The sequence below is a fragment of the Silurus meridionalis genome, chromosome 9 (assembly GCF_014805685.1).
Source record: "Silurus meridionalis isolate SWU-2019-XX chromosome 9, ASM1480568v1, whole genome shotgun sequence".
NCBI lineage: Eukaryota > Metazoa > Chordata > Actinopteri > Siluriformes > Siluridae > Silurus > Silurus meridionalis.
In genome coordinates this window covers 21,176,640-21,186,662 of record NC_060892.1, presented here as the reverse complement: position 1 = coordinate 21,186,662, position 10,023 = coordinate 21,176,640, and the positions used below count along the sequence as shown (strand labels likewise).

The 10,023-nt window shown below is 38.9% G+C and overlaps 1 protein-coding gene across 1 annotated transcript in view; it reads left to right on the top strand.

Moving 5' to 3' along the window:
* dagla (diacylglycerol lipase, alpha) overlaps positions 1–9,523 on the top strand; it is a 42,764-nt gene extending 33,241 nt beyond the window's left edge. Inside the window, exons 19-20 of the mRNA XM_046857517.1 lie at positions 4,962–5,125; positions 6,408–9,523. Of these exons, the coding sequence (XP_046713473.1) occupies positions 4,962–5,125; positions 6,408–7,494 (1,251 nt within the window). The 3' untranslated portion in view covers positions 7,495–9,523. The remainder of the gene's footprint in view (positions 1–4,961; positions 5,126–6,407) is intronic.
* Positions 9,524–10,023: the final 500 nt, after the last annotated feature.

The following is a 10,023-nucleotide window of genomic DNA, read 5'->3' as shown; positions in this document are numbered from 1 at the left end:
TGTTCATGAATCCATCAGAACGGACATCAATACCGACAACATCTCCAACCCCACTGGCCTCTCCTTTAGCTTCAGTAGAGTTTAAATTAATCAGCACTTTGAATTAATCTGCTACCAGAAAGATGAGGGAGAGGTTTTCATTCCCTTAATGTCCCCAGAAAACTTTTTGCCAAAAATGTATCAATTGGCTTCTATAAATTGGCGACATAACTAAAGTTTTCCAATCTGCCATGACAACATGGCATTAAGTAGGTGCAATAGGTATACTAAGTGCATACTAATGAATAGGTCACGATTTGGGACATAGCCGTACCAAGTAGCCATTTGTCCTAGTAACCACAACAACAACAATGATGTATTGTTGCCCTATTTGTTGACATCCTGTTGCAGTTTTTCTTCACTGTACACTTTCTCACTTCACTACGAATGAAAGGCTCCCTTAACCGCGTGTCGACGAACACTTAAACCGCTTCTGATATACGACTCGACGAATCGAGTCCATTAGCCACATGATTTCTCAACCCAGACAGAGCAGAATGTAATCCAGTTAGCATGTCCGAGATCTCATCCCAGGATGTTTAAACTCTTCAATAAGAGCATTTAGCCACTCTATTATGCTTCCATTAGACAATATAATTATACACCGAGCGGCCTGTTTATTAGGTATAGTGGCCTTGCAGCGGTTAGGGGATCCCTTCGAGTTCTGCTGTATTAAAGCCACTGAGTTGTTCAGCACACCTGCTCTAATGTTTAATACACCAACAGCAAGAAATATAAAATCAGCCAGCTATCATTCTGTAGCTGCAAGTTAAACATGTCCATGTTCATTCAAGTAGTACAAGATCCCCAATCCTTTATTTGCTTTTCTCCTCATTAGCGCCTCTGCATCACAATTTACATTGATACTTTGATATTTTGCTTTAGGTAGTTGGGATAAACCTTTACAGTTTGTCTTAAATGCTGTGCAAACGGGGTTTTGCTGCCAACGAAGGGTGAGAATCCTAGAACCGGCACTCCACTTCAATACATTCTCTGTACCCCTCTCTCTCTATCCATAAAGCCCCACTCTGTTGTTTAATGCATCATAAATCTCATACCATTGTGGATTTTGAGTTTTGCTATGGATTCAATTAATTTATTTCCTCCCTATTTCTAGCTGTCTTTTTACTCTCAATCCACTTTCAAGTATTTGAGAGGAAGTGTGTGTATGTGTGTGTGTGTGTGTGTGTGTGTGTGTGTGTGTGCGCACGCACTCTACTGATTATGCTGTCACGCTCCAGCTCAACACCTGCAGTGTAAAGCTGAATCATGAATTGCACAGTATGCCACCACAAACACACACCATGAAGCAAACTTGACACCTTCAGCGCTTTTGGTTTTCATCCCCGGATGTTTTTCTGATGTCAAGCCCAGTGCCTGTTTATTTATATAAGGGATGTGCAACTCCATAACTGAGGCCAATGTGATACATTAAAGATATAATACCTCACAAAATTGGATATTCTTTAGCGTAGTCAATGTGCACCTTGTATAGCAGTACAGATTTACTGCCCCCTGAAAATAACTCAACATACAGCCATTATTGTCAGAATAACTGGCAACAAAAGTGAGTACCCCCGAAGTAAACATGTCAAAACTGTGTCCAAGGTGTCAATAATTTGTGTGAGAACCATTGTTAGATAACACTGACTTAATCCTCCTGGGCATGTAATTGAGCTGAACAGGTTGTTGCTGGGATCCTTTTCCACATCTCCATAATGACATCACAGAGCTGCTGGATGTCGGACACATGGCGCTTCTCCACCTTCCGCTTGAGGATCACCACAGGTGTTCAATTGTGTTCAGGTCTGGAGACATATTGGCCACTCAGCAAGGCAAGGCAGTTGTCATCTTGCTGATATGTTTGGGGTCATTTTTAAGTTGGAAAACTGTCGTTCTTCCCAGTTTTTAAAAAGGAGGGCATCGTGTTCTGGTTCAGCACTCATGCAGCCCCAGAGCATGATGCTACCACCACCATGCTTGACTGTAGGCAAGACACAATTTTCTTGCTACTCTTCACCAGGGCGTCACCACACATGCTGAACACCATCTGAGCCAAACAATCTTCAACAAATCTTAGTCTCATCAGACCACAGAACATTGTTATAGAAATTATTGCTTTTGAACAGGTTTTCTTCAGCAGATTGTTTTACCGATCTTTTTATCTTCTCGGCCATCTTTGTGGAGAGCAACAATTCTAATTCTCAAATCCTCAGAGAGTTCTTTGCCATGGGGTGCCATGTTGAACATCCAGTGGTCAGTATGAGAGAATTGTACTCAAAGCACCAAAATGGAACTGCTCTAATACAAGTTACACAAATTTGTATAATCCTGTCAAGCCGAAAAAAACATGAACATAATGAATGGGCATGTGGCTATGCATGGTTACACGACGTACAGTTATCACTTGGGGTGTACTCATTTTTTTGCCAGTTATTTTGACAATGGCTGTATGTTGAGTTCTTTTCAGAGGACAGTAAAACTATACTGTTATACAAGCTGCATATTGACTACTCTAAAGTGGTGCTGATGCAATTGAGAAACAAAGTTGAATGCAATTGAGAAACCGTTTAGCGAGGAGAAATCAGTCTACATATTAAATATTGGACACAAATTATTGGTCACTTTGTAAACAATAAAAGTATAAAGCATCTACTAATAATTATAAACATTTTTTTTTTTTTTACAGATGCAAATAAGTTAAAAACGATACATCGTGATACAAATGCCAACTTGTATCCGATGCAAATTTTTTTAAATCAATGCATCACATCGTCAACTTTTATGCCGGTGCACCAAAGTGAATCGCTGAATCCTACATCCCTAATTTATATATGTAAGTAATACGCTGTATTTATACAATAAAGACGTTCTGTATTACAGGCCTCACATATTAGCCCCGGTGTGATTCGCATCCCGCTCAGATCAGCATAAAAATTATATATTTTTCAACATTAGGACGTTTCACAGCGTTTATTAAACTAATATAAACCACACACACGTAATAGTGTTGAAAGTATATATTTTTTCCTTCACTCCTTGTCAGCTTCTCTTCTTCTACTTTTTTGTTTATCACTATAGGCCTAAAACTCTTTATGGTTCATGCCATGGTTACATAGTATCAGGGTTGCATCTGCTAGTCCTTCCAGTGGCTATAGTGTATTCATCTGTATTTTACATGTTTACTTGACATTACACACCAGTGTTCCTATAAACAATAATCTTCATTGGCTTGATTCAATGTAAGCTTGCTAAGCTTAAACTATATAATGTTGACTAAATAAATCCTTTTTTTTTTAAGAAAAAAATTCAATCTGAAGGTGATTAAAGAGAACTTCTGACTAACAATAGTGCTATAGCAATATGCTTTCTGTATAAACCAGGTTTATATTTGACCTATAACACAAACACAGAGACTTCAGTGTTAGTCAGTGCTATTTTTTTTTTTTTTTTTTTGTATAAGCTTATTTCATTATATCATTGACCATGTCGAATTTGTGTTTTGTTTTGTTTTTGGTTCCATTTTGTTAACTTTTTTTTTTTTTATACCACATTTCATCCTGCATATTTATTTGTTGTTGCTTTGAATTGTGAATTTAATCTCAATAACGATGTTTTAACTTCACTAATAAACAAACCAACACCATTTCATCCTGACTGGCTGTGTGACTGTGGTGTATGTGTCTGCATGCTGTTTCATTTCATCATCTTATGGATGCTACACTTACACACTACAGGTGTTGTAACATCTTGCTTAATAATGTCTTACACCTCAGTAACATCTCACTGCATGTCCATTTTTTTAGTATTTATTACTTACAGTCACCTTTGTACCCTTATTAGCACTGTATAGTATGATGGAAACTACAGTATGTTTATTTTTATGTGTAGCATGAGAGTGTATTTGAATTGAGCATTTCTCGCACAGAAATAAAAATGAGTGATAAGGTATTCAGGAAATATATAAAACTAAAATGAAAAACACCTGCTTTTAAATTTGAATAAAACAAAAAGCATTGATGCAGCCTGAAGAAGAGGATTTAAAATTAAAAACTAAAATTAAAAAATGCTTTCATTTAAAACATGAATGAGTACTCCAACATTGAAATACAGGTGTACCAGTGGCACTAAAACCATATCCAGTACAAAGTATATTCATTCATATATAAATAAAATGTTTTGATGACCTTCATATGATCAGAAATATGAACACTCATCTTCCCAAAAGCTAATTTTAGGTTTATTCCTAAAACATTCCTCCTTTCCCTTCTACCTTCTCATTCTGTAATTATTGCATTAATCACTGGTTTATTTATTAGGCAGCGCATAGAATAGCACTTGATCCAGCACAGACTTTTTTTTACAACAGTTGCAAAGTGCTGTCTGGTTTATTACACTATTTACTCTGGTATTGTGAATGAGCTTAATTAATAAAATTAAGCCAGCGTTCGCATTTATTCTGCTGATGCGCTCTCCTGAAAAGAAGAACCTGGCCATAATTTGACGAATAAGCGGACTGAGCTCTTAGCTGCTACGCTTACAGGAATGTGGTGTGTGTAATTACATCCAGAATTAATTCTGCTCTCATATACAGTATCTGTGATTAAAATCTACACCAAAATTTTATTTTTCATGGACTGAAAGTTGAAATAAATTGAATTAATTAAGTGTCAAATTCTTGCCTAAAATGGTATTCCATATAGTTTCATTTAAAGCATGAATGAGTAACCAACATTGAAATACAGGTGTACCAGTGGCACTAAAACCATATCCAGTACAAAGTATATTCCTTCCTATATAAATAAAATGTTTTGATGACCTTCATATGATCAGAAATATGAACACTCATCTTCCCAAAAGCTAATTTTAGGTTTATTCCTCATACAGTTCTCTCCCTTCCACCTTCTCGTTCTTACTTTTAGGTTTTGGAAAACTACAATAAGGGCAAGACGGCTCTTCTGTCTGCAGCTAAAATTATGGTTAGCCCAACAGAAGTGGACCTGAACGCCGAGACCTACTTCCATGGCGTCTCCAACTCCCACGAGCCCACACCGCATACGCAACACCGCAGAAACAGCAGTGTCCGGTAAGCTTTGCTAGTGCACCTACTGGTTTGACATGCTAATGTAAACAGAAATCAAATCAGCTTTATTGTTATGATGTCTGAAATGCTATGATAAATTCATGGTATAATAACCATCCAATGAAGTTTTCATTATAGAACAAAATATTATTCCCATCAGAAGTCACATTAAAAGTAACCTGCCTATGAACAATAATGGTGTCTTTCCAAGCCTTCGATCAACCGCAACATTCATGTCTGATCTCATGACAGTAGGAAAGATTTTCTTAAATGTAAGCACAATTATTAGCAACTAGGCTTTGTTGGATGCTACTAAAACAGAGACAGATACTGTAATATATCTGCATATCCCCATTATAAAGCATGGTGGAGGTTATATAGTGCTGTGAGGCTGTGTTTTACTGTCTATTGCCTTAGAACCATGTTCGGACACATGGCTATCATAGACTCCATGAAGTACTAAGGGATTTTAATTTGGCTGCTTCTGCCAAGAAACTAAAATAACATAAAGCATAACACATCACCCACAGCATAGAGGGGTATACAACCCTGGAGCACTTTCTGATTCTTTATTAAGAAATGGATTTTTTTTTTTTTATGTTGGGGGAGGTATTATTAAGTATTATTTATTTATGTATGTATTTCTTTAGAGTATTTATTATATGCAAAATATTAAGTACAGTCATGCCAATAATTGTGATACATGTAGCTCGTGAAAAAAAAAAAGAATGAAGCATATTTTTTTTCCTTTTAATAATTGTAGTTTAACACTGCAAAAAGTGAATTATGGTGTTCTATTTTTATAGATTTTGAAAAAAAAAATTAGGCTAATGTCTAATCTTAATCATGGGCCCTATCCTCTCTCACCCATGCGCACTACAGAGGAACCACATATGGTAGTATCCAGTTTCCCCCTAGGCCACTTTGGTTTAGTAGAGAAGCACAGCATAGATTAAATCCTCTTGCATTAACTTAACCTGCATTTCCCCTTTTTTTCTCTATTCTTCTTTTACCTTCTTAACCATGTGCCTTAATTCCTTTATATTGTTTTCTCTAATTTCTTTTAATTCAATCTTTTTATTTGCATTCATCTGTGTGCTGTGTTATGTTTGCTCCTCATATTTCTTCTCTTTTCTTTCCCCTGATATCTACATTATACCATTGTCCTTTTCCATTATAATTTTTCTTTTAATTTATCCGTCACACTCTTTCCATTCGCATATGCTTCTGTATATCTATCTGTTGCTTTTGCTCCCTTCCCTGTCCTTTTCCTTCTCTTCTGTAGTTCCTGTGCTCGCTCAGAAATCTCTCTGGATGGATTTTCGGAGTGTCCTCCTCAAGCCGTGCCTGTGGTCCTGATGGGTGCTCGTGAGCGCTTGGCCCTGGAGTTGCGGGAGCGAAAGGCTCCGTTGGCAGTGATGGAGAGCCTTTCGGATGTCGACTCCATCTACAGCATGGATTCGCGTCGTTCGTCGGCTGCTTTCCGAGGCTCACCGTGTCTCGGGACACTCCCTTTCCCTCTTGACGCCCCTATTCCTGAGGAGAATCCATCCCTAAGCTCACGTACTGAGTTGATCCAGGCCTCACCTGAGCGAGAACTTATGGGCCAAACCGGGCCCTGCTGCTCCACGCCACCAGAACTTACTTTACCTTTGAAGGAAAGCCACAACCTTTCTTCAGAACTTGTGGTACCTTCTTCTAATCAAGGCCGTTCCCTCTCACAAACCAACCGGAGTAGCCATTTTCTTCAGTTTGCACCCAAACAGACCGGTGAGGCTCAGCCAGGCCAGCCGAAGCCACTCTTTCGTTCAAAATCAGAGACTTTCGAATCGTTCCAGAGGTCCAACAACAAGGATCTAACTCCTATGACACATTGGACTGGCATTATAGAGGAGGACTCTGGCGAGAATCCTAAAAACGAAGGAATGAAGCCAGAGGAGAAAAGTAAAAAAGTGGTCAGAGTGGCTCCACTGTCCAATGGGAACACCAGTCAGGCAGTGCTGGAGTTTGCTCAGTATCTCGATTCCCTTTTTAAGCTGGATGGAAGCGACTCTCTGCCTCCGGACAATTCTGACGCTGAATCCGAATCGGGGCATGGATCTTCAGTTCAGACGGAAGAACAGCGCATGGAGGACTTGGACAGTGAGCGGCAGCTACTAGCCAGAGCCACGCTTGAGCCCAATCTTGTTCCTAAGCCTCCTCGAACCTTCGCCGGCTCAGCTGAACCCTCGTCTGGCGTTTCTCTCTCTCCGTCATTCCCTTTATCCTCATCAGGAGAGCTAAATGACCTCTCACCCGTCAATCACACCGTGCTACGGACTTCTGCTGCTTCTCCTTATGCCGAAGAAAACACACTATCCTCCATGGTGTAGTCAAATGTGGACTTTTTGGTGTCTGTATATTTCCCTTCTCTTCCCTGTTATTCCCTCTTCAGCTCCTTCTCAAATGTAAATGGTGGCATGGGGCAATTTTCCCCTTGCTTTAAAAAAAAATGATGCATGCATAGTAACCTGTGCAAGACATCCACGCTTAGAACGTGGACTCACTGGAAGCTTTTTAAAAACCTCATTTTGTACCATCGTTGGACGTTTACACACTGAATGCAGTCTACGTGCACTGTTACAACGGGTTTCTTCTCAGCTGCCATGGAACACGGATTTATGTCACACGGAAGAACCTTCACTCAAACGACCCAAAAGTCTCATCAAGTCCAATTTTATGTTTACATTCACATTCATGCCACTGAATATGTCAGTACGTCTTTTTATGCGAACGTATTGGGATGCTGAAAAGGTGACGGACAGATTTGCAGATGGACTGACACTTCCTCAGGTCTTTTAAGAACAGAGATGAAAGAAAGCATCCGATTTCTATGTTACACATTTCAGATTTTTTGAATTGAGAATTGTGTGGTGTTTTATTGAGCATGTACGACAGGCTGCACTCACGATTGCACCGTTTGGAGCGTGTAGGGGCCCTTTTTTTTATTTACAATTATGTTTGGTGTGCATGAGAAAATTACAAATGATTATTTATAACTCTTTTTGATTCTTTTATTATTTTTTGTCAATGTTATCCTGCCAAATATGTGTAGGAAATGACCTATGAACAAAAAAATCCTACATGAATTTAATGGTATTTTATTTATTGGTAATTTCTTTCCACGTTTTGCCGTATGAATCCGTTAACATGGGGCATGCACACCAATCACCAAGTATCTGAATCATTTATTTTCTATTTTATGAGTTACAATTCAAGAACACGTAGCAGTAACTGGTCTTTTTAGGGAGTCTCTCTCTCTCTCTCTCTCTCTCTCTCTCATACTCTTTTTCTCATTTTGTATCATTTCTACTGCTGTTGCTCTGACTATATTTACATTACTTGGTTGTTTAACTTTATGATGAATATTTAAGTAATTGTTACAGTGACTTTGCCTTTTTCTATTTCTTTCAGAATGAAGTATTTTTCAGTTGGACCTTTCATTTTGTTTTGCTTTGGTTTCAATAGCAGGAGTTCATCTTGTGTCTGCAGGAAAGGTACAGCAGTGAGACACAAACACAAAGTTATGCTAGGTAGTTTGCAGTGCACGCTTACACTAAAACCTCTGGGTTCTAATTTTATCTTTAAGATATCTAATTCTTTGTTTCATCATTGACCTCCTAAACCAAACGCTGCCAAATGAATAATCTGATACAGTAAGCTAATTTTGGCAGAGAACATGGTCTAACTTAAAACCCTCCTCTTCCTGTGCAGCTCCTTGGCCAGTTTCTTTAAAGACTGTGAGGACCATGTTGTGCAGTCTGAATGTCACTTCTTATTGTATATAACCGCCTGGCAGCATGTGCTTAGTGGATACTCAGTGACACAGATTTCACAGTGTTATGACCTTCAGCTCACTGATAGTAAAGAGATTCTCACCCCCTTCCCAGTACAACTGGTTTGCTCCCTCAGGGTCCACTGCTGTACTTTCTCCCCAAAGTGATTGTGAATAGCTGTTTTTTTTTTTAATCCCCCGGCATAATTATTTAATGCAAATAAATCCCATCTCTTTTTTTTTAGTCTTAATAATAAATATTCCACTTGGACATTATAAAGAAAATATGGCTGTATCCTGTACCATAGTGATGACTTTATTTGAAATCTATAGCTATATGGAGTATATAATATAAATATGGGGGGATGGGGAATCTTATCTGTGCATATATACTGATTTATTAAAGAAATCGGTAATAGTAGCCATTAAACTTCAGAAGAAACGCATTTCTTTTTATTGTTGCCAGATAACTTACCAGTCCTTACTTTTCATCATGAATGAGAATGTATTAAAAGCCTGCCTGAACACACACAAACACACACAAAATACCTTGCCTGTAAACAATAAAACAATACAGATTTCAGACATTTTTTGTGCTGTCTTGTACATTTATTGCAGATATACGATGTTGCGGGGTACAGTGATGGTGATCAGAAGCAAACTGTAGTCCTGAGTCAATGTAGCAGACTGTTGACATTAACTACAGTCCAAATCCATCCTCAAAACTCCTGTTCTTACTCCAGAATTTCATGGAACCGCCCAAGGCATTGATGAGAAACTGTCCCCAGCTGCACAGAGTGGCCTCCACATGAAGAGAACACTATTTAGAGGCAGGCCTGAACAAAGTGGGAAGATCCACGAAGGGAAGAGGGGCAGGAACAGTGGTCACTGGAACCGCAGGAGCATGTTTAACTCGGCCGAGAGAGAGGGGGTGGGGTGACAGGAAGAAAAGGATATGGATTGTTATGTGTCCTTATTGTTGTATCAAAGTTAATGTCAATGTGCAATTGGGACTCCGGCAAGACTCGCTATGGCAGCATAGCTAAAAGGGAGAACCAGAAGGTAACACGGACATGAGGGATCTCTG